Source organism: Epinephelus moara, chromosome 6 (genome assembly GCF_006386435.1).
Source record: "Epinephelus moara isolate mb chromosome 6, YSFRI_EMoa_1.0, whole genome shotgun sequence".
In the NCBI taxonomy this organism is placed as follows: Eukaryota; Metazoa; Chordata; class Actinopteri; order Perciformes; family Serranidae; genus Epinephelus; species Epinephelus moara.
In genome coordinates, this window is record NC_065511.1 from 20,358,305 (window position 1) to 20,380,025 (window position 21,721).

General features: G+C 41.3%; 2 protein-coding genes across 2 annotated transcripts; one reads left to right on the forward strand and one right to left on the reverse strand.

The window, feature by feature from the left end:
* The first annotated feature begins 20 nt into the window (after positions 1-20).
* ubxn11 (UBX domain protein 11) lies at positions 21-7,423 on the forward strand. Its single transcript, XM_050046847.1, has 14 exons — positions 21-165; positions 248-288; positions 2,203-2,319; positions 2,453-2,553; positions 2,638-2,689; positions 2,781-2,860; positions 2,945-3,041; positions 3,158-3,375; positions 3,459-3,536; positions 3,609-3,732; positions 3,829-3,932; positions 4,116-4,189; positions 6,038-6,187; positions 6,274-7,423. The coding sequence occupies exons 1-14, from the start codon at positions 95-97 to the stop codon at positions 6,440-6,442; spliced, it is 1,476 nt and encodes a 491-aa protein (XP_049902804.1). The 5' UTR covers positions 21-94; the 3' UTR covers positions 6,443-7,423.
* Positions 7,424-7,572: 149 nt separating this feature from the next.
* cep85 (centrosomal protein 85) lies at positions 7,573-20,306 on the reverse strand. The gene is made up of 14 exons (XM_050046846.1): positions 20,164-20,306; positions 19,113-19,172; positions 18,879-19,010; positions 14,959-15,749; positions 13,442-13,572; positions 13,083-13,200; positions 12,766-12,951; positions 12,149-12,301; positions 11,890-12,044; positions 11,664-11,781; positions 10,580-10,630; positions 10,377-10,484; positions 10,007-10,250; positions 7,573-9,488 (listed from the first exon to the last, which is right to left on the reverse strand). Exons 2-14 carry the CDS (start codon positions 19,150-19,152, stop codon positions 9,325-9,327), a joined length of 2,391 nt encoding a protein of 796 aa, XP_049902803.1. The 5' UTR covers positions 19,153-19,172; positions 20,164-20,306; the 3' UTR covers positions 7,573-9,324.
* Positions 20,307-21,721: the final 1,415 nt, after the last annotated feature.

Consider the following 21,721-nt stretch of genomic DNA (forward strand, 5'->3'; position numbering starts at 1 on the left):
TGCTAACGGCAACAGACTCCAAACAAACTGGAAAACACACACAGTGCCCCCACAGTGAAGTTACTCGTATTAGGAGTTTCCTGTCTCAGGTAAAATGAGCTCACCTTTGTCGATGCTGAAGAAAACGAGGCGCGCGCCACTACAGGGTCCTGTGAGTGATCAAGGGTAGGTTATATCCATGTGAAAACGTTAGTGAACTTTAGTGTGCAGCTGTGAGCATACATGCTAAACTGTCTTTGACCTGCAGGGGCAGACCTAAAGTGCCTTTCAGGAGGAATCTGCTAAAAGGTAGGGTTTAAAGCTTGGAGCCTACTAAACATAAAGGCATGACACTGCACTGACTAAAACAACACTCATCACCAGTGGCTGAGAAAGTTATAGCACACTATAGAAACACTAAATGATAAGTAAAAGTCCTGCATTAAGCAGGCTAAAAGTCTGTAAGTAACGTTATAACTGGAAAAATGATTCATTATTTATATGCATGCAACCTCCTCCACTTTACATAGCCTTGATTCAGTGTACCATGCATCTCAATGTCTTATTACAAATGCAAAGTCACTCACTCATCCCTGCATCTTTATGATTTGGTGGGTTGGACATCATTGACCACTAGCAGACAACAGCACTGGTATATTTCTATCTATAAAGCAATACTGGGCAAACTTCCGGCTGACTTCTGCTCCCTGCTGTGTGTCAGCTCTGGTAGTTACCAGCTTCACTCCTCCAGGTTGTTGCTTTTTAATTTAACTTGGGTTTTAACAGATGTGGGAAAACTGCATCCTTCTACTCTGCACCTTGGACATGGAACAATCTTCAGAAATATCTAAATTAGACACATTTATATCCATTACGAGCATCATAAAGAATGTAGTGATAGAGACGTGCTTGTATTTTTTGAGAGGCCACTATGTTTGAATAGTTGTTGTTTTATTGTGGATTTTTGTTTTATATGTTGAGGTTGTTGCATTTTAAATGTATTTTGATTGGCTGCTTAAATCTCAATGGGACTTCCTGGTTAAATAAATAAATATTATTTATACATTTATATGGAACAGGCATCTTACTGTACCAAATATTGATACTTTAGAACAATATTACTCAAGCAAAAGTAAAAAGTAGTCATTCAAATAATTACTTGAGTAAGAGTAAAAGAGTATTTGGTGAAAAAAATACTCAAGTACTGAGTAATTGTTGAGTAACGTCTGATTTATTTGTAAAATAAGAACATGAACGTAATCAATCAATCAAAAATAATAATCTTCAAATTCATGTATTTTAAACGATACCCCTTTAACTAATGCAAAAATAAATTAAATCTTTACAAACATAACATAAAGCAAGGCACAAGAAACACAAATATATTCTTATATATACTGTACATATATATATATATATATATATATATATATATATATATATATATATGTAATTATGTACTCAGAGGTGGGTAGAGTAGCCAAATATTGTACTCAAGTAAGAGTATTGTTGCTTTAAAACAATATAACTCAAGTAAAAGTAAAAAGTATTTTGCATTAAAACTACTCTGAAAAGTACAATTTATCCAAAAAGTTACTCAAGTAAATGTAACTGAGTAAATGTAACTAGTTACTACCTACCTCTGCTTACTGTTGTAGTTGGTTGAGGTCGAGTTTATTTTTAACTATTTTTTAAAAGGATGCAACTAATGATTTTTTTCATTATGGCCCATATGGGCTGATTATTGTTTAATTTGTAAAAAAAAGAAAAATTGAGAAAATAGGAATGCCCATTGCAATTACCCAGAATCCACAGTGACACCGTCACATTGCTTCACACAAATGAGAAATTACGATGACAAGGAGGAAGCAGCTGGTGACGAGAAGTTTGGTATTTTTGGATGGAAATTTAATCAATCAATTTTCTTTTAACTAATTGACTAATCAAATAAGTATTTCAGCTCTAACATTGCATACTGTTGGAGAGTTTAATCTGTACAAAGCATCATGTTTGATAAGCTCTAAATGTGTTTTGTGCGTAAATCAAACAGCTGTACAACGAACTATGTCCTTCTAAAGTGTAGTGGAGTATAAAGTAGCATGAAAAAATAATGTACTTAACTAAACGTACTTAGTTACATTCCATCACTAGTTATTACACCATTACACTACTCTGACAAACAGATTTTTGACTTTTATGTATTTTTATGTTTGGGTTTTCTAGAGGTTCAGTCATCCTTGGCTGATGATGATAAATCCTCTGATCTAAATCCTCCCCCGACCTCTCACACTCCAGCAGATGATGCCTCCACTTCAAAGTCAAAAGCACCATTAAAGAAAGGTATAAGCTCATACCAAGGTTTTTATTACAAAGCCAAGTCTGTCTTCCTTTATTTATTTTTAAACAAACTGAATATATATACTTTAAGAAGTACAAAGGATGCTTTTACGCACTCTAAGACCCTGATATTCAGGTGCTGCACCGAGCGACTTTGAGCTGATGTCTGCTGCGCTGCAGCGTGTGTGCCTGCTGGAGAAAAAAGTGAGAAGCCAAGCAGAGGAGATCAAGAGCAAGGTGAGAACATACACACCTCCTCCAAAATACAAAACAGACATCTTTTAAACATGTCTAACTCTCACTTTCAATTTCCTCTGGAAGGATAAAAGGATTTCTGTGTTGGAGAAAAAACAGAAGCTTCTGAAACAATTGGGTAACAGCTACACACCTGAGTTTGATTCACCCTAAATTTATAAATGAAAGTATTTGATTTTGGCTCCATCTTCCCTTCTTTGTGGATTTAGAGAGCACGCATGATCAGAGCAGCACAGACGATCTCAAAAGAAGGTGCCAGCAGCTGCAGAATCAAGTGTGTGAGATGGAGGTGAGTCGATTTAATAAAACATTTTGTTGCTATGTTTATTTTGTGATGACACCATGTTGAACTCTGCTGATCTCTATCTTGCAGAGCTTCTTAAATGACTATGGTTTGATCTGGGTGGGAGATGGGGAAGGCAGTGACTCAGCTGAAAGTGAGCAGCCAGAGAGAGGCGTCTGGCAGCCAGGTAGTTTCCATCTACTGTCATCTTTACAGGCTTCCTAAACATTTACTTAACACAGATAATCACTGTATTATCTACTTAAAATCATTCTTAACATGCTGTGTATCTTTATTTTGCAGACACCTCCGTGGTCAGAAACTTCCACATGAACTTTGACCTCGTGCTGCAGAGGATCAAGGAGCTGAACATCCTGGCAGGGGATGGAGAGAGCTTTGTACAGTCGACGGCCACGGGGGCACAGCTGGCAAAGAAGGATCCTATTCAGCTGAGCCTCTACAGCAACGGCATTGTCATGTTTGACGGGCCTTTCCGCTCTTATCAGGAGCACAGCACCCAGGTTAGCTTATGAACTAAGGTTACACAGGAAATTATTTAAAACTTTAAACCGTATTCATTAACCTTTCTCTTTGGTTTTTGCAGCGATGCATGCAAGATCTGATGGACGGGTATTTTCCATCTGAGCTTCAAGAAAGGTTTCCAGATGGTGTGCCTTTTGAGGTTTGTTCCTATTTGTGAGAAAATGTGTATATCATGTGCGGCTTCGCTACATCTTTTAAATTTTATGTGCAGGTTCATGACAGGCGAGATGAGGATTTTATCTCCAGGCTGCCGTGGAGTAAGTTTCCTGGCGAGGGTCAGGCTGTTCGTGGGAAGAAAGATGAACCATCGAACGCCAGCAGTTCTCAGTTACCAGGTCTGTCCTGCAAACACCACACAGACACTCCCCTAAGTCAAACTTGAGTTAAAACTCCTCAGTCTTTGTTATTCTCATGTTTTCTTCTGCTCGCAGGCAAGAAGTTGAGCATGCATCAGTTCCTGAACAAGTTGCCAAAGGTGGTCGTGAAGGCTGGTCGTGTTATTGATATCAGGGGCTCAGTGAAGGCCGCCCTGCAGGTGAGCAGCAACCATAGAAGATCCACCTTGTTATTAAGGATTCTTACAACAGTGTTTGCACCCATAGGTCTTGTGTGTTCAGCCGATGATCACTACAGTTCACTTTCTCGCCTGTTTGTGCTTGTGCTGAACATACACTCACTCCAGTGTGCTCATTATCTATCTATTGAGTACTTTCACTAGGGTTCATCTGATGCCCAGAGCAGCAACTCAGTGATCCTTGTAGACACGCCAGCACTGCAAGCAATCAAAGAAAGGTATAAAAAAATCATTTATAATGTAAGCACACTGATTTTTTTTTTCATGTAAGACAATTTTGTTGCCTTGAAGGAATACTTCACCAGCAAAATGACCATTGGTGTAACAATTATTCAGTGTGTGTTGCCTTTAATTTGTGAAGAAAAACCAAGCATGGTGTTTGTTCAGGCAGGACACAATGTCAAGTTCAGCTCACGCCCCAGCTACATCAGCTGATCGCAAACAGAGCGGATCATCTGATGGAGTCAGCTGATAGATCACAAGATTCCTTTCTCTGCAACCAATTGGCAAATCTCATTCAGGGCGCACTATTTAAACTGCTCTGGCCTGGCTTCAGCTGCTGCTTCCTCTGTAAGCCGCTTTGCAACCCACCTCCACCCCAACTCCTCTTTTTCATGCTGTGTCTGACTTATCAATGTCATTTCTCTTTGTTATTGATGCTGCTCTGTTCTGTTCCCGGGGGGGTCTTTGCTGCTGCTCTCCCTGCCTTAGGCTTTCCATGTAGGCGCATGGAAGGGCAGGGAGGTGTGCTCTCTCTGCCTTAGGCTTTCCTCATTTGCACATGGAAGGGCAGAGAGGTGTGTTCTCTCCGCCTTAGGCCTTTCACGTAGGCGTGTGGAAGAGGCTTTCTGCGTAGCCCGAGGAAAGGCAGAGAGGCCCCAGAACAGAGCCATACCACCAAATATGATACTGCAAATGGGAATAAAGTTGTATTTGACTAAGGTGGTCCTGACTGAACTTAGTTTTGTAATGAATTAATGTTTTGAAACACTTTTGCTGCTCTTGAAGAATGTTCACCTTTTTTTGGATTATTATTTCATTGTGGAGGCAAGGAAAAAAAAAATCTCAAAAACAAAATTCAAGGTGACACGCTGTGAGTAATTAAAATACAAATGGTCATTTTGCTGGTGACCAATTCCTTTAGGATATGGTGATGGTGCAGCCAAAGGAAATATTTATATAACATGGACACTATTTTGACATTTTTCTTTTATGGACTGTGAGTGGACGCTTAATGGTTGGAATCTGACAAGTTTACTTACATGTTGTGTTTTTTTATCACTATGGTTTATTTACTTCGATTTTATGTATTATATCAATCCTTACCTATTCCATTTACTTCATTTACTTATTTATTTATTCTGTCTTCTGTCTGGTGATGTTCAGGGAGCTTGTTATTGTGTTTTTCTTTCTTTCTTTTGGGGGGGGGGGGGGGGTCCTTTTGAGGTGGTTTGGTGTGTTGAAAAATCTGAAATTCAATAAATTTTAAGTCATAAAAAAGAATTATTTAACTGGGAGAGAATACTCCAATGTTTTTAAGATACAAAACAGGTCAGGATGGATTTGGGGTAAACTAAAAAATGATACACAGATCTGGAATATTTCCATTTTACCTGAAGGTATGGTCATGAAAAATATTGCATCTTGGGTTTAATTAGCCACTCCATGTAAGATACAGGACATACTGTATATATGATGTTGTAAGCAGCGTTAAAATCATTATCTATCTCTACAATCATGTCGAAGGAAAAACAGGGTTCATGGGGTTAAAGGAATTACTTGATCCAAGAACACACTACATGATTTAAAGGCTGATTGAAATGCTCATCTGGTTGCAAGGGCTGATTGTCAAGAATGTGGAGATTAGTGTAGGCACTGGTCTGAAAAATAGGGCGGGTCACAATGGACAGCCAGCACTGGTTAGATTGTGATTGGGATCTGTGACCTCCTGAAGGAGTCCCAGACCAGTCTGAGCCATTATTATATCATCAAACATGTTTTGAACTGTATGTCTGTACACTGCAGCTGGGTAATGACTATTACATTTGTTTTGTTACTGTCACTAGACTGCAGACGTCCAGCCCTGACCGGCCTTCATCCGCCCGTGATGTCATCACACTCAAGGTGAAGTCAGAAGATGGGAATCATACTTACATGCTGAAAATGTGCTTCTCAGAAACAATCGGCCACCTGCGGCAGCATCTGGACAAACACAGGTGAGACCTCGTCCTCCTGCACGGACAAAGCATCTTCTTCTCTTTACAACACGTGACACTGGTTGCTTGTGTTTCTTGCATTACAGAGGGAGTGGTCTCCCTGATTATGACATCATCAGTGCGTACCCACAGTGCTGCTACGACGATGACCACCAGACGCTCCAATCGTGCGGTCTGATGTCTAATGCTACTCTGCTGCTGCGAAAGAAGCAACGCTCTTATTCATTGACTGAAGGGAATAAAATAAACCTATAGGTTACATCTCAGCCGTCTGCACAGCACAGGTGTTTGTATTAACATTAACTATGTGCTCTATTCAAGTGTCCCATTAAAGCTACAGTTGGTAACTTACATGAATTAACTGTCCTATTTGCTGAAACTGTCACTATATTCTGAAAGTACGAGACAGTCTGTTTAAAACAATCAAGTCCGTCTTACTCTTCCTACTGCCTCTCATGGCATTTATTTAAAAATAACCAACCAGAGCTGAGATGTCTCCAACATCAATTATGTCATCACTTTTTGTGAACCACAGTCGCATTCAGCAGCACTGATCAATCAACATTCTGTTACTGCATCGCCTATTTCTCACCTCAAATGTTTCCAGAAACATCTTTTAGTGTACTGTTTAGCTGTAAAATGAGAATGTTTGTGTCTCATTTAGGGCTGTGTGAGTATAGTGACAGTCACCAACAAGTCACCAACTGCAGCTTCAAGTCATGACAGTGTGACAGTGAAGCAGCATGCACAATTACCAGGACTCTGACCCCTGCCTGGGATCATTTTTATGTTGCGTAACATGAGGACAGGGACTGCTGTGATTCTAAAAACTAGGTTGTTGATCCACTGAGACTGAATCGATGTAACCACTGGTGGAAACATGACATTTTATAACAGTCGATTGAGCAATCAGGTCAGTACCCGATCTGCTTAATAAGATTCACAGCTGATACCGATCTGGCATAACACAAGTTTTAGAAAGCTGGTACTTGTGGCTTTCTCCACAGAAGGGATGAAAATACTGTAGTTAAATTTATACTATGCAAGAATTGTGGGCAATATTGACAGCGAAAGTGACCGTCAACCCCAGCTTTGTCCACTTGTTGTTTTGCCTCACTATGTTTGTGGTTTTTCAGCGCTGTGTGCATGACTCAACTCTGCGCTGTCACCAAGAACGTCCGAACTCAATGAAATAATAACAAAGTACAGGCAAGAGGGTGGAGTCTCTGCAAATAAATACATTGCTACACACTTCTTGTGGGTCATAAGTGATGACTGAGAGGACTGTGAGAGTCTATACATTGTTTTTTTAGGAAAACCATAGTATAAATTTAAAAATCAGTTAATATTAAATTCAATTTGAAACAAATTAAAACAAAACAAAATGTTGAAAATCTTTATTTCTAAAATATGCAAATACAAATAAGGACAAAAGTATGAAAATATAAACATCTTTTTCCCTTTTGCAAAACATTTGAGATGTTAAGGCATGCGGAGCCTGACTTTCCAAAGATAAATCTTGTGCTAGAGATTTTAAAGGTCCCATGAAATGAAAAATGGCTTGTGTGTCCCTGGGTGTGTTGTTCTCTATATTCTTCTGACAAAAAGTCATTGTTGCATATATTTATATTAAAATCCCTTTCTCTTCCTGTAAAGTGTCAAGTTTGTTTTTTTAAAATGGCTTCTCCTGCACACGATATAAAACTCCATCCAGTACAGTGTGATTGGTGATTTCGGGGTGATCCAGCCAACCCCTCACCACGTGGGATTAAAACATGACATGAAGAAGGTGAAGGACCCTCAATGACGGCTGCCAGTCTTTAAAACTCTATTACTTCCCATCAGCCTCAACATCTTAATATGAAATACGTCAAACCACAGGAGAAAATTACAATCAAAAAGCCACTTCATGGGACCTTTACAAAAGTTTTGCAAACACATTAGCACATTGTTACAGCAACACATTAGGAGGCTTTCACACTGAGTTGTCAATGCAAACAATACAAAATAAATAATACTGAAGATTAATACTGTTTCTCAGTCATACATTTATCAAACAGTTTCTGTCGAATGCGCGTCAGCCATTATCAACCTGAAATGTACAGTAAACTAAAGTTAGAGCAGAGTCTGCAAAGCTCACCCAGACTGAAGAGTTTCAACTCACTTCATTTGTCTACCAGGAACAAAAACAGTGTATAGGGCCGCCACAAGCTGTGTGATGAGGCCCAGAGTTATCTGCTACATTCAGAGTCAGGGAATGTATTGACTATCCTACTGGTTGATACGCTGAGAGAAAGGTCATATTCGAGGAGTCAGCTGCAAACAGCCCTTTGTGGTTGTTCTAAAAATGAATTAGCATTGTGGTTGCAAACGTGACAGAAAGGCACATTTTGGTATTCATTCAGAACGAGGCCTGCAGCAGAGAGAAGCGTTCACAAACATTCACAGACTTGCACAACTGCTTCGCCCAGTTTCTTTGGTAATAAAACTGTTGTAGGCCTGTTGGTGTGAGAAGCTGATTTGGTATTAAACCCTTCAGTATCAAGTCTTATACCTCACAGCAGAGTCTTATGTTACAGTGTTCACCATTTTAAATAATGGCATGTTAGTAACACTTCCTTGTGAATTCAGTTAAAAGCACAGGTTATGATATTTTCAGTTGATTGTCAACCACTTCTTGGATAATTCCCCTCGAGAGGGAAATTAAGGTTTAAATAAATTATATTTGTGGGACTTCTACACAAATAGTTATCCACTAGAGTGGAACAAAAAGGATAAGACTGTTTGGTAACTGACAGTATTCATGTCATCATTAATAAAAAAACACACTCACAATGCTTAAGGATCAAGTATTAGAGGTAAGTTATTTTCCGTTAGCCCTTGGACTGAAATAGATGAACTCACCGGGGGGATGGGAGGGTTCTGAGCTACAGGCAGGCTTGAGAATCGACGTACAGTCAGTCCAGAGAAGAAGAAGAAGCTAAACCATTTGGGCTTTCCTCTGTCCTCATTTTAAGAAAATTGAAATCCAGTCCTCTTTCTGACATTCAGTAACTAGTCATGAAAGACAAGCCCATTTTAGATGCTTCAGAGGTGAAGTGGGGCAAGTTTCCTCCATCGCCACTTGGGTGGCGAGGTTATTGGGTGATGCAGTTTTCTCCCATGTCCTGTGCATACCGGTCCAGTATTACGTTGCGTAGTTCCTCGACATCACGACGCAGCTGTTGAGCTTCAACCAGCTTCTTCTGCAGCACCTCGGGACTCATCCAGTCTTCATCCTGCTCTGCCACTGGTGGGGGCGCTGGGAAAAAAAAACATGACTGATTCATGCTGTACAATCCTCCAGACTTCAAAGGGGATTTTATTTACAGGTTCATACTTGTACTTTGGGTTTCTACTTGATCATGTTTAACTTACAAGCTTTATTGTTCCAAATAATATATTATTTTCCTCACACTGTCCGTGGTGAAACACTATTTTAGTCTTTTTAAGCCCACTCCCCAAGACGCCCAAGTCTTCCACATCTGCATCCTTGGTGTCTGTGCACTGTCACTGCAGCCGGGGAATGATTGTAATGGAGTATGGTGCTCTTTTTACCATGAAAAATCACCACTAAAAGCTCCTTAACCAAAATCTTAACAATCTAACATGTTTCAGCAGGAATATGATCTGAAATCGGGCAGAAATTAAAAGCATCCCCAACCAAGATCACGTTTTCCTGATGTTAGCATGTAGCTACATGTAGCAGCATTTCACAACACTGACTCTTCCCTGAAAATATCTATTGCACTGACAGAGTAAAATTTAAGTAGTGCTTACATGTGAGACCGAGCAGCAGCGAGAGGTTGGGGTCTTGTCCATGAGCTCTCTGGGTGAGAATGCTGCACAGGGAGCGCAGGTCACTGAGACAGGACGCAATCTCTACATGAAGCCTTTGAGTGAGACGAGCCCCAGCTGGCTGCAGGGCAGAAGAGGCCTGGTTAGTGCCCCTCTGCTCTGGATCACTCATTTGCTCCTGCAGGGTCAGATTCTGCTCCATCAGCTCCTGGTTCTGGGCCGACAGCTGAAACACAGCAGTCAGGATCAATATTATCCAGTGAAAGTGTCGTGCAGTTTGTGAACAGGTTTTTTTTAAAGACTCACAGGTTCTCTGTAAACAGCACCACACTTTGTTATTAGTCTATCTCACCTCCTTCATGGCTGCGTGGAGCTCCAACACATTCTGTTCTTTGGCCAACACATCTTCTCTGAGAGCCTGAGAGCTGCTCTCCTCCTGAGATATCTGCTCCTCCAAAGCCTGCAGACACAAACAGTAACTCACAAATGTTAAAGGACAATAAACTGAACAGTAACCACACCAATAATTTAGACTCATTGTGAAGAGACAGTCACCTGGATCTGAGAGCCAAGCTGTTCCATCATTCGGTGCTGCTTCTCAATGACCTGCAAAGAAAAGACAACAACATAATGCAACAGTCATCTCCTAATCCTTTCATTTCTCTCATCAAATTACATCATTCTTTAACCTCCCTGTTCTGTCGTACTGTGAGGTCATGATCTGAGCTTTGTGGAAATTGTGTGTGTGTTTACGGACAGAAGCGTGTTCTTCACAGCACACAGCAGCACAGACAGCATGGTTAACATTACAAAGAAGATTTAAGAAGACAAACCAGACCAACAAATGTTACTTAAAAACGATTAACAGATGATGGACAGCTTGCTGCCACAAGCCTTTAACCACAATATACAGAAACATGCTTCCAGAAAACTGATCACTTCTTGTTTCTAACACACAGTTCCTCTCACCTTACTCAGCTAGATCAACTTTTTGTTGCTGAAGTCATTTGGGTCAAGCATATGAACAGTAAAACTACAATTACATGGCACAGAGTGAACAGTTCATGAAGTCTAATTTGGAAGAGGTCAATTTAAAATAGTCTATAGTAGTCTAGTTTATCAAATTTCACCCACTGTACTCCAATGAGCATTCAAAATAAAGCTGTCGCAAGTAGTGATAGGCATGAGTACTCGAGTACTCTTGAAACATCAGTTTTCAGTCAATGTATAAATGCATGCGCGCGCACACACACACACACACACACACACACACACACACACACACACACACACACACACACAGAGTGATAGGGCTTACAGTTAACATCACGCAGTTTAAATAACCTAAATGTTATTAACAGGTTTAACAGCAGAGTCAAGCTGTTTTGGTGCTGGTGTTGGTTTGTTGGTTTTGGGATGTTGGCCACTGCTGCTGTGTGAGCTTGTACTACTGGGCAGACGGTGAGATGTCTTGGGGAAGAGCGGCTCGGGAAACACTCCTTCAGTGCAGCGACAGAAAATACTTGAATATGGAAGTTAATTAAAATGCTCATCCCTGGTCACAAGAGTATTTCAAGTATCAGGTGTACCCACAAGATCTTTTTACAGAGGAAATGCACAAAACAGACAAACAACAGACCTTTTTGTGTCTCTGCTGCTCCTCCCTCAAAGCATTATTCTCTCCTATGAGCTTCTCCATATCCAGGGAAGGCAGTCTGGCTCCATCCTCGAGGCCCTGCTGTACCCGCTGCTGCATACTGATGAGGACAAAAACAAAAACACACATAAGGCAGAGTTATTACTTTTTGAGTTAACATGCACACTGAGAAGATGATATTATTGTTGATGTGTGTGCGTGTACATACTCAGTAATGGTGGTCAGCAGGTCTCTCTCTCTGCGTTTCTGATCTTCCAGCTGTGTGTCTTTTTCCCGTAGTTGTGAGCGCGTCGTCTCTAGACAGACCTCCAGTTCTCGTACCTTCTCTTGTAGCTGAGCAGCCTGCTGTTCAGCCTCTACAAGCTGACAAAATAACATACAAAAGACAGATCCAGGTTTAATGGTTTACACACCTTGACCCATGTATATCAAAACAAACCCAGTAAGAAAGGCGAAACTGTGCTGACCTGCTTATTCTGACTCTGGTAGTCCTCCAAGGTGGGCAGGTCAGCTAGATAGCGCTCCAGAGTCTCAATACGCTGCTGGTTCTCCCTCTTCAGCTCCGCCTCCTTCTGACACTTCTTTTTTAGGTTGTTGATGTGCTTGTCTCGACTGCGGATCTGCACAAATAGGCAAATGTGGTAAGCAGGATGATATGCTCAAAAAGTGATAGGCGTGAGACTCATTCATAACTCTACGTGTGACTAACTGTTCCTACAAACAGTTAGTCACACATGTTGGCCTCAGGGAAGCCGCTTTAGCACCATTGATCTTTCTGTATGAAAATGATAAACTGAACTTGTTAGACCTACAGTTAAACACATTTATTCATCTATTTATGTACTAAGTTTAACAGTGATCTTATAAATAGCATCTCAGCTCCTGTGGAGAGTTAAAGGGTTCCTGTGTGTTTTGTTTCCATATCTTGTAATATTAGCTCTTTGGTACTGTTGTGGCAGGAAGTTTGGCAGGAACTTCTCTTTATTACTGACGTCACCAAAGCCGAGATTTAAATGCAGTTCTCAACCAATAAATGGCACCAAAACGGACGTATGTTAGGAGGATGTGTTAGGCAAGCACAAACCCTCTCTTCCTGTTTCTTCATCTCCTCTGCGTGTCTCTCACAGGTCTCTTTCAGGCTGTCGGTTAGTCGGCGTGTCTCGGCCTCAACGGCCCCCAGTCTGCGCTCTGCCTCCGCTTTCTCCAGGGCAACACAGTCGGTGCGCTCAGTAAACTGCGCCCTCAGAAACGCGTTCTCCCTCTGAGCCTCCTGTAAAGCCACCGTGTCATACTTAAGTTGCAATAAAGGTTCTTGAGGGTTAACAGTTTGTAAAGACGATAACAATACGGCACAGGGCTCTCAGTGTTTGTTTTTAGGAGCTAGTACATGTTTTCTCTCACCTGTAGCCGCAGCATACACATATCCCCATAAGAAGCTCCTCGACCCAGGAGGGCTCCGTGGACCTGCAGCTCGCTTTCCCTCAGACGCTGCTCCAACTGGGACATGTGCTGCTTTTGTCTGCATCATTACCGGGTCCAACCATTGTTAACACAAGAGAAACAATAAAGTCAGCAACATTGTGGAAAAACAATCTGTTAAAGCACCCTACAGTTAGGAGACAAACATAAAGACTATATTTCACAGTATCAAGGCAATATGAACTGTATCACAAAGCATTAAGAAATGTATTATTATCAAGTAGCAATAAGAAGATTCCCTTGTCCTCCACAGGAGAAGTAAAATGATCAGAAACACTTGCCTCTCGATGATAAGCTCCTTCTCCTTCAGCAGACTCTCACTGGCTTTGACCAGAGCGTCCCACTTGCCAGACTCCGAGTGAACAGGCGTCGAGTACAGAGATGGGTACTGACCCACTCCAGCACTCATCAACTGTAACGAAAAGACAAACACCATGTGACAGTTAAACCTGCATTGTGTGGAGAAATCACACAATGGAGATTAAAGCAAAGATTTAAAAACCCGTTTACCTTATCAAAAACTTCGTCTACCACTGACACTTTAACTCAGCACAGTATAGATAGTTTATAGAGCCCGCAATACAGGTGTTGAAACCTAACTCTAAAAAATAGTAACAAAACATAATGCAAACAGCTCAGGAATTAGTGCTAGCCTTTCGTAGCCTGACACCTGATCAAATTATTCTTATACCACAGCAGTCATCTGACACCTGACTCATAGACACTTTGTCAATAACAACATGGTCAGTTTCTAACGGCTATCATAAAAGAGAAATAAGACTCGATGAGTATCAAGCGGTGCAGATCTCTCTTTTAGAATAGAATGTAATTCCACCTCCGAGACTATTTAAAGGCTTTCTTCCAACACACACTAGAAGCTCTGCCAAATGCTGCTGTATTCTGGTGCCCCGAAGAATACATTTAGCACCATGAATGAATGCTCCTCTCAAAGCTTAAAGAGATATCATTTAGTTTATGAGGCAATGTTTGAATGATTATCAGGAGTATGACTCGCAGGAAGGTCAACAGTTTCTTCAAACAGTAAAAACCCCTTCAACCCAATTTACGTTTAAATATTTCTCCCAGTATTTCAGATGAGTAAAAAGTACTTAAAAACTGTGTTAAAATGATAATGTCAGTTAATGCGTCAGCACACAGTACGAGGAAGTCACTCCAGAGTGGCACTTTGTCAGCATCTGCCATGGGGCAAAAAATTTAGTGGTAAAAAGCTGTTGTGCAAAACACTTTATTATTTCAACAGCTTTTTACACACTGCAAATGAGAAGCTGTGATCAGCTGTCTGGCATTGATCAACTATAGGATTATATGAATGAAACATGTGATAAGATGCAACTTTTCTAACCCGACAGCAGACAACAGAGAGCCCTTTGAAGTGCTTGTGATTTTGATTTTGCTGACTGACGTGACAAATCCTGCCATAAAATAGGACAAGCCGTCTGTATGGCTTCGGGCTTTATTTGATGGGACGTTATTTTCCCAGTGTTGACCTATATATGTGTCAGGATGTAAATTTCTGGACAGATTTCAATGTCCACAAACAAAGCGACTGCCCCACAAGTCTGCTCCGTTGGCCTGTAAGTTATCAAGGTGTTTCCCTAAAACAAGTTTGTTTTGTCACCCAGCAGCAGAGTTGTAAGACAAAGTGACACAATGGCTGCCCTCTACTATGATCCAAAAGAAACGCTGACAGTTATGACATAAATAAACAAACACTCTGAAGTGTGTCTAATGTGTTTCTTTTCCTCTAGTGAAGTATAATTTCAGGATAAATGCTTACCTGCATTTGCTCCACTTGCAGGCGTAAACTCTCCAGTTGCTGCTTATGTTGCTGTTGTTGCTGCCAGCTGGACAGTTCACCACATCTGTCCTGCCGCAATGGCTCATAACCTTTGGAGCCTGCGTGCTCCCTCAGCAGAGCCTGTGTCTGCAGGCTGAGAGGGTTTGCATAAACTCCAGCAGATCCGGCCGCACCAGGCTGACTGCCCCTCTGATTAGAGGTTTCCGCTGTGCCGGGAACCCCAGGCCTAGCTTCAGGCAAAACCTTATAGCTGTGCTCCATGCCGCCTCTGTAGGCCTCAGACACACAGTCTGGGGTGTCTCTAATCCCGGTTGCCTGTAATCGGAGTCTGACATCAGGGCATAACCCCCCCAACAGGGCTGACTGATTTAGCGTAGGCTCCACAGCAGGAGTGTCAAACCTCTGGCCCTCATCCATCCGCGTGTGATCCGAGGGGAAAAGCGAGTGGTCCAGCCCATTGACAAGGCTGAGGTAGCGGCTCAGGCAGTCTGGCTTTGGCCCCACATGATCGCCTCCCACACCAGCCTGAGCATCCAGGTTGGGTGAAGATGCTGATTTGGAGAGAGAGGAAGACTTCGAGGTGGAGCCACTTGGGGTTCTGGAGCTTGAGGAAGACCTGTGACCCTCGGAGGACAGGGAATCCTCCTGGACACATGAATGGGGCTTAGAGGCCGGGGCTCCGGCCGTGGATGGCATGACATGTGCAGTAGGTATTGGGATCTGACTGCGGATGGGCTGGAAAGGGGGGCTGCTGCTGGAACTGCAGAAATCTTTGAAAAGGAAAAGAAGAAAGAGTTATTTGAAATTACATTAACTGGTATTCTCTCACTATAGACCTTGTTAAACCAGTGCAGAATATCTAGAGCAATACTGCAGGCCATTTTCTCTATTTTCAGTCGGTGATGTAAAGTAGATGCAGCAGGGTTTATGGGTGGCCTACTTTGATGATGAGGTGTCACCACTGAAAGAATTAACTGGCTCTGACTGACTCAACCCAGGGAATAGGCTTATAATAGACTTAAACCAATGCACAGAATAAAAGCTCCATATTACATGATTAACAGAAACATATGTTTCTGTATAGCACTGATAAAGCTTGTGTTAGTTGCCACATTGCTGAGTGTACATATCAACAAATTATAATCCACTGTTACAACAGAACTGCTGACTAAACTGTCTTCTTTTTCTTGCAATTATTCCCTCAACAACATGCAAAGAGAAACACCCTCAGACTTCAGAGTATACACCCAATCCGCTCCATTAAGCACACACAAAAATGTTAACTGTCTTCATTTGAAAACCTCAGTGATCACATTATGCATACAAGGATCTTCAAGAACACAGCTAAGATCACGACAAACAGCCCACAGATATCTCCACAAGCCTGGACACAATTCAAAGTTACATAACTCTGATTTCAGCAGCATTACAAACCTGAGAGACCTGTTGAAGTCTGGAAACCTGGCGTTCACTCCAACGCAACAAACATGTTATTAGCTGTGGCATGTTTTTTTACAGCTGAACTGAGGTCAGCTCAGCCACTGAACGCCTTAAATCAAAACAAAAGTCCGTCCTCTGCATTTCTCAACGGTACCAAATCAACCTACGAAGCCAAGACTGACAGCGACGCAGCAAGCAGGCCCTGTGCCCAAAACTGTATTGTCCTCGAACAGCCAAACCAGCTTGTACCAAGCTCGGAGCAAACACACACAAACAGGCACACATAGGAAAGGTTAGGGGTATTTATAGCCCACCTCTCATGTTACAGAGTGATCTGTGGGTGCCGCTTATTTAAGCACCTTGCCTCCTCCCACTGTAACATCACACACGTGTACATTCAAAGTCAAAGCCTGAATGGGATACGTTTGTCCTGTCCAGCTTAAAACCACGACTTTGTTAAACTAGAAACTTCTCTGTCACAGAGAAAAATAATAATTAGTACAAAGGCAAGAATATTACGGAAACAACATCAGGCTTTCGGGAAGGTAAAACTTCACATATAAAAGAAGCCTTCAGGCACCACTGATTCAACATGTCTGGCTAGAACAAGTCTGAACTACTTTGTAAGAGGAATAATAGGTAGATGTTTGCTGAACAGACATTCCTGCCTTTGGAAAGTATAAAACATAATACGAATTACCTGCAGCTATAAAACAGAAGGTTTTAAAAACATAGCAACTAAAATTAAAAAACAACGGTCCTTTCTTTAAAAAAAGTAGAGTATTCTGAAGCGGTTTAATTTAGACACCAAGTATGCTATGTGGTATTGTCTCCAACGGGTCATTACTGTGCCTAAATTTGGGGCTAATTGTCACGTTGCTAGGCACGGCTGTTGGTTTAAGTGCCAGGACAAAGCTGTACAAGCACCGATAGCATGCTCAACAGTTGTAACCAAACAATCAAGTCTGTCAGTAGTAGATTAAGCTCAAATGTAGACAACCGATATAAAAAAATTTATCTAAAAAACAAGCACATGCACAGGGTTGGAAAAAATATCATGCAAACTGGACAACTAATGAATATTAACAGTCTAATAAGGAGCTGGGCCACGCTTTTCTTGAATGTAGCTTCAATCCTTCCAGGAATGTTGTCTTACAAGCTGAATGAACAGCGTGCTCAGGGCTTGTAAAATAACACTGGACACCTCAACAATAAGCCTATTCAGTTATTTGGAAGATGTAGAAGATATGCATCTGCTAACATTACTAACTGTTCTCTTCACTTTCCCTTTCAGGTTTAGTGATGTGCAGATCTTGTGACTGTAGCAGTAACAAGTGGTGTTCAGAGATCTTTTAATTCACTGTGTTGATCGGGGAAGCACTCAATCAATTTAAGTAGAAGCGTGCATAAAATAGTCTAATTACAAAAGTGACAAAAATCTGACACATTTTAGCCACACCACCAAAAATCCACTACAATGTTTAACAAATGGCCAAAGACATTGTGTGTTAAATGTAGCCTTGTGTCCTTAAGACTACCTCAGGAAAGCCAACACACATAGAGGCAAGTTTATGTAAGGACGCCATTGACCTGTTTGCAGTTGTTATGAACAGTTTCCAAAAGGCAGCCCTGCCATTAATGCCAGCTTTGTATAGTCCAGACCCTACAGTGTTCATACACTTCTCATGTTTTTTCAGTCTATTATTTTGTAGAGTTTCCCGTTGTCCCCAGCTGGTCAGTCACTACACAGAACCTTTCTGATAATGTGAGTCTGTTATTTTTTCCACTCGGTGGACATACTTGTATAAATATAGTACATGCACGCACGTCCCATCTCCACTGAGATTTCACATTTTCTCCATTGGGATATTCCCATTAAAAAACATAACATTCAAAAAAACCTTGTTGACTTTGACATTTCACACCTAAGGCAAGGTCCAGTTTCCATTTAGCCGTCCAGCCCTGGCATCCCAACACCCCATCCTCCCAATTAACCACAACACCGGAGTAGTGCAGCAGAGCCTTGGGGCATTTTTGGCTGGGACTCTAATCTACCTCTGCAAATCTCCCAAGCACCCACAGTGGATCACAAACATTTTCTCACTCCATAAATAGCCTAAGAAACACCGACACAAACGTGAAGATGAAGTCTTTTCAGCCTCAGCACAAAAAAAGGGGGTTGCGGTTGAGTCTGGGGCCATGTGCGGCTTCTTGATACATTATATGACTGTTCTTAACTTTCAAGCTAACACTGATTTAAAAGTATATAAGTTTAAATGGTAAACAGCCCTGCTACAGAACATATACCCTGTAAAGACCACATATATGCAGCTGACAAAAAGCACCCACCTCTGGCTGTATGGAGTTAAAACCGGAGCACCATCGCTGACACACATACTTCAAAACAATGTTACACAATACACACTATTGGGGGGGGGGGGACGAGCAAAAGTGATCACCTTCTGTGCTGTCAGATGCTGAGGTGCCAAGACCAGTGTCCCCACTGTCCGATGTTCCAGGCCGGCGGCCAAAACGGCTTTGGAACTTCTCTGACACAGCTGGTGTCTGCCACTCCATGTCAGCAAACCGAGCTAATGTAAAATTGTGAAACAGGACAATGGCAACAGAGGAGCACATCAACACAGGGTGAACTGACACACAGTATTAACTTTGACTGCAGAGTGACAACTTACCCGCTAGCTTGGATTCAATATATCGGTGTGAGGTTGTCATTCCATACAAGGCAATGTCACCTGATTGAGAGGAGGAAACCATACATTATCAAACTGTGCAGACACACTGAAAAGATATTTGGCGGTTGTTTACTTTAAAGCACATAAGCAACTTGACAACTGGCCAAATTCATGGACTATCTTAATGTAGGTTAGTTAAGTTTGCTTCTTGGTCACTTCAGCAAATAAGCAAACATCTGATGATTTATTCTTAAGATTTAGTTAACTGGGAAAACAGAGACAGGGAGCAACTAGAGCTTTGTGATGAACCACAGACTAAGATGTCCTCTGAACAAAAGCTCCTTTCTTGCATACTGTATATCATGAACTAAACGTCCACAGCCTTGGACTCCACAGCTGTTAGCCACTGACTGATCTGCTCACCTATCAAACTCATCTGCCCCTCAACAACCTCCACAGGCTGTTTTGGGCAGCAACAAAAATAACAACATGAACACATGTCTTAGTTACATAATGTGTTACACAAACATTAATACCCCTTTGAGGCTACAGGAAGTTGTACACCAAGTGTGGCAAGCAAATATAATGGTTGCTGATGGCTACAAGCAGTCTGAGGCAGCCTGGTTTTGACTGACTAATCCTCTTAACGAGCTAATTCATAAAGGAACTGACTGCTAACACCAAACCAGCCAAGGCAAGCTATCAGCTAAACGTGACTAATCGCTAAATTGCATTTTAATGTAAAGACACTGGCTAAATGCGACAATGATAGCTAAATAAATCTGGGCTGCTTTAAAGCGATAACTTCTGTAAGATTTCCTCGCCATAACGTTCAGTTTTATTGTGCTGCGATGCTCTGCACCGTTAACCATTTTAGCTAATCCATGACAAATCCGTTTCCGTTTCACAAGCTAGCTAACAGCTAACAGCTAACAGAACGTTGCCGTTTGCTACTTCAGTTAACACTAACGTTACAAATCTCTGTTAGCTTTCCGTGCTTGTGTTGCTAAAGCTAGGCTAGCTGTAGGCGCTGGCAAAAAGGGTACTTTACCTTTAGTTTCACATAAACATAAACAGAATACAGTAACAAATCTCGGTTTGAGGCTGGTAACCGAAGCTGAATCTGTACCATCCGCTGCTGCTGCTGCTGCTGCTGCTGTTGTTCCGCTAGCCAACTGAACTGAGCTCCTCTGATGGCAGACGACCCGTCAAAGACACAAAGGCCGCTTGTTTAATATCACAGCGCCGCCCGTTGAACAGTGACGCTTTGTGTTGTTTAAGAAACCGTTTGCGGGTTTCATGCCTGCAAGGTACATCCGTCCGCTGTGGTTACATTTGCAGACTACAACCCCAAAACTAGGGCAGCAGTGTTAGTAAGACTCATCTTAAAAATACTGCTGCTGATGAAACAAAAGGCATGACAATGGCAATTCCGCCATATGACCAAAAATCACTACAGTGACACAAAACGAACACACCTAACAAAGGTGCGTTGAGTTGGCTGGAATAACCTAGAAAATAAAGTTCACGCGATGTTTCAAAGGTGTTAAAACCCATTAATAAACTATTGTACAATATATTTAATCAGACTGCAAAGTGGAAATTGGTATTGAGGTAAATACAATGTGGTTAAATGCAAAATATGTGTATTTTTTATTGCAGTGGCGGCATATTACACTAACCAGACTAGAGCAGGAAATACACATTTCCTATTTTTCATTGGCGATAGTATGTGGTAAAACATTAATGAATAAATACAACTAATAATATAATAATACATTATAAAATTAAAATAAAATTTCACCAACAGTACGGTAATTAAAACACTTCTGCTTTTTACTCTGGATAAAGTTTAAATAAAAGAGAACAGCTTTGGATGACAAAGAAGTGAAAATACCATAAATGCTGACACTAGTTTGTTGCAGGAAGTTGGGACATCTCTGATAACATTTGAAACACCTAACCTCTACCATACAGTGACACATATGCTGCCAGCCAGGATGTTTTGCAGTGGATGAAATGCAACTACTTGCAGCATATGTCCTTTCTTGGTCCAATATTAATAAACTATGCACAACAATTAAAAATAAAATTGCATATGCTTGCAAAAACGTGCTGTCTGATGTATAACAAAAGCACCTAGAGTAAAGCATATCTTTATAATGATGTGTGTAAGATCACATTCTTTTTTCTGTCATCACCAACAGGAGTTGCTGGAGTTCTACGACTACATCTCCACTAATGCAGGACACACAAGTTGTGAAATATCATGGGAAGTCCAAGATGTTTGCCTCATCGATGAAGGCACACCCAAGAACATGTGTTTCTGCCTTGGCTTTCAGTGAAAATAACACAGCTGAAAAGAGCTGAAACAGGCTGTATGAAGAATTAGATACATCTCTTTTGTGTTCAGTGTTCACCTGGTGACCTGCAATGTTGTAAGCTGTTTAATCACCAGAGTCTCCTGCTAAAATATAAATATGTCATACATCCAGTCATAAGTGTCTCTTATGAGGTGGCAATTCTTATCTGATGCAACACTAGCTGTTGTTTTCAAGCATAGTCTACTAGGTAAGAGATTAAAAGAATCTATTCACAAAAGGAGATAT

What these genes read in the sequence shown, in the direction of transcription:
- ubxn11 (XM_050046847.1), top strand. Translation starts at nt 95, where the DNA reads ATGAGCTCACCTTTGTCGATGCTGAAGAAAACGAGGCGCGCGCCACTA. An exon ending in CAGCAGTTCTCAGTTACCAG is followed by an intron (nt 3,733 to 3,828) that starts GTCTGTCCTGCA and finishes TTCTGCTCGCAG; the next exon opens with GCAAGAAGTTGAGCATGCAT. An exon ending in CAGTGAAGGCCGCCCTGCAG is followed by an intron (nt 3,933 to 4,115) that starts GTGAGCAGCAAC and finishes TACTTTCACTAG; the next exon opens with GGTTCATCTGATGCCCAGAG.
- cep85 (XM_050046846.1), bottom strand. Translation starts at nt 19,152, where the DNA reads ATGACAACCTCACACCGATATATTGAATCCAAGCTAGCGG. An exon ending in TGAAGAAACAGGAAGAGAGG is followed by an intron (nt 12,302 to 12,765) that starts GTTTGTGCTTGC and finishes CTATTTGTGCAG; the next exon opens with ATCCGCAGTCGAGACAAGCA. An exon ending in AGCAGCAGAGACACAAAAAG is followed by an intron (nt 10,631 to 11,663) that starts GTCTGTTGTTTG and finishes TTTTCTTTGCAG; the next exon opens with GTCATTGAGAAGCAGCACCG.